The sequence below is a fragment of the Neovison vison genome, chromosome 1 (assembly GCF_020171115.1).
Source record: "Neovison vison isolate M4711 chromosome 1, ASM_NN_V1, whole genome shotgun sequence".
In the NCBI taxonomy this organism is placed as follows: domain Eukaryota; kingdom Metazoa; phylum Chordata; class Mammalia; order Carnivora; family Mustelidae; genus Neogale; species Neogale vison.
In genome coordinates this window covers 160336398-160338525 of record NC_058091.1, presented here as the reverse complement: position 1 = coordinate 160338525, position 2128 = coordinate 160336398, and the positions used below count along the sequence as shown (strand labels likewise).

The window sequence follows — 2128 nt, the reverse complement described above, 5'->3', positions numbered from 1 at the left end:
ACATTGAATAAACTAATACTCAGATAATTAATTAAGAATCAAAAAAACTAGTAAATGAGTAAGATTAAATTTATATTTGGGATTGATTGCTCACATTCTGTGGCTTTCCTCATTACCTATCACAATATACTTTATGAAAAATTCCATCTTAATGAGATGCAGAGTTTAGTTCTTGATCTGGATAGGTGGATGAACTAGATGATTTGGAATGGACTGACACTCCATTCAGTCACACTGTGGTGTGATCAACTGTGGTTCCCTGAAGTCAATGGAGGCTTTCTGGTGACAGTCTTATGTGATCTTAAATATTTTGATAGATGCATATGACAGTAAGAGAAAGGGAAATTAAAAAAAATACAATAGTAAATTATCCTCATCTGAGTCTTAAGTTGCCTACTTTATTTTGTTTAATTTAATTTAATTTTTTAAGTGTTACAAGATTCAGCATTTATACACCACACCCAGTGCTCCATGCAATACATGCCTTCCTTAATACCCACCACCAGCCTCACCCATACCCTCACCCCCTCCCTTCCAAATCCTTCCGTTTTGTTGTTGTTGTTTTGTTAGTTTTGTTTTCTTGGAGTCAACAATCTTTCATGGTTTGTCTTCCCCTCTGATTTATTTTTTAGAGTAATTGATTAAACATACAGAGAAATGGACAACTTCACTTATGGGAACATATTTTTCCTCATGGGCTTCTCTGATGTTAGGGAAATCCAGGTCTTACATGCAGTGCTATTTTTGCTAATTTACCTGGTAGCTCTACTGGGGAATCTTCTCATCATCACCCTTACCACCAAGGATCATCAGCTCCACACCCCTATGTACTTATTCTTAAAGAACTTGTCTTTTCTAGATCTCTGCCTCATTTCCATCACTGTCCCCAAATCCATCATGAACTCCCTAATGAATCACAACACAATTTCATTACTTGGATGTGTTTCACAGGTGTTTTTCTTCTTTCTCTTAGCCAGTACAGAAGTAGCACTACTCACGGTCATGTCCTATGGCCGCTATGTTGCTGTCTGCCATCCTCTTAGATATGACACCATCATGGGCCACAGAGCCTGTGTGCAGATGGCAACCACTTCATGGGTCAGTGGAGGTCTCAATGCAATTCTTCATACAGCTTCTACCTTTTCCATTCCCATGTGTGGGCTTCCTGAAATTCATCAGTTCTTCTGTGATGTCCCACAACTGCTCTCTCTTGCCTGTTCATAGAACATTGGGGAATTTGTAGTCATTGGGCTCAGTCTAGTGTTAGATTTTGGCTGTTTTGTGTTTATTGATATTTCTTACATTTATATATTTTCCACTGTTCTGAGAATGCCTTCTAAGGAAGGAAGGCACAAAGCCATATCCACATGCCTGCCTCACGTCCTTGTTGTGACTCTGTTTCTCTCTTCTGGCTTTTTTGCCTATTTACATCCATTGTCCAAATATCCATCACTTTTCGACTTGTTAGTTTCTGTATTCTATACTGTGGTGCCACCCACCATGAACCCCCTCATTTACAGTCTGAGAAATAAAGATATGAAAATGGCACTAAGGAAATTGATAAGGGACACATACAATTTATCAATATAAAGAGTTAATATCACAGACATCATGATTTATGCATTCACTGACAATCATACAAACAATCCATTACATAGTCTGGTAATAACATTGGATCTGTAGAGTACAAATTATCATTAAAAAAATCTCATTGTATTCATTAAAGTGATACTAAGACGCATCCTCCTTGTCCAGACCAAGTGGATAGCAAAACCAGAATAGTTCTTCTCGGGATTGGAAAGATGCATGCTTTTATATCTATCATACTAATGGGCATTCCTTTTCCTGTGAAAAGCATGTAGGGACTTGAGAAATAAGCTTTGCTCTCCCAGAAAAACCAATTGTATGGTAACTCTTAGGAAAATCAATATGCAAAATGTCACATGAAAAATATGTATAATGCATTCTCAAATAAAAGAAAATAGACAAAGGTAGGTGATATCTGTATAGCATTGTGAATGTACTAATTGCACATGTTTAGTGTTTAATTTTAAGTTATGTTGATTTCATCTCACAAGGAAAAAAAAAGGAAAAAAAAAGTACTTTGTTATCCAACCGCTTCCCCTCT

The 2128-nt window shown here is 36.8% G+C and overlaps 1 protein-coding gene across 1 annotated transcript; it reads left to right on the top strand.

Moving 5' to 3' along the window:
- The first annotated feature begins 657 nt into the window (after nucleotides 1-657).
- Nucleotides 658-1590, top strand: LOC122913666 (olfactory receptor 14A16-like). The gene is given in 1 exon segment (XM_044260346.1): nucleotides 658-1590. A coding segment is annotated over 1 exon segment (933 nt).
- Nucleotides 1591-2128: the final 538 nt, after the last annotated feature.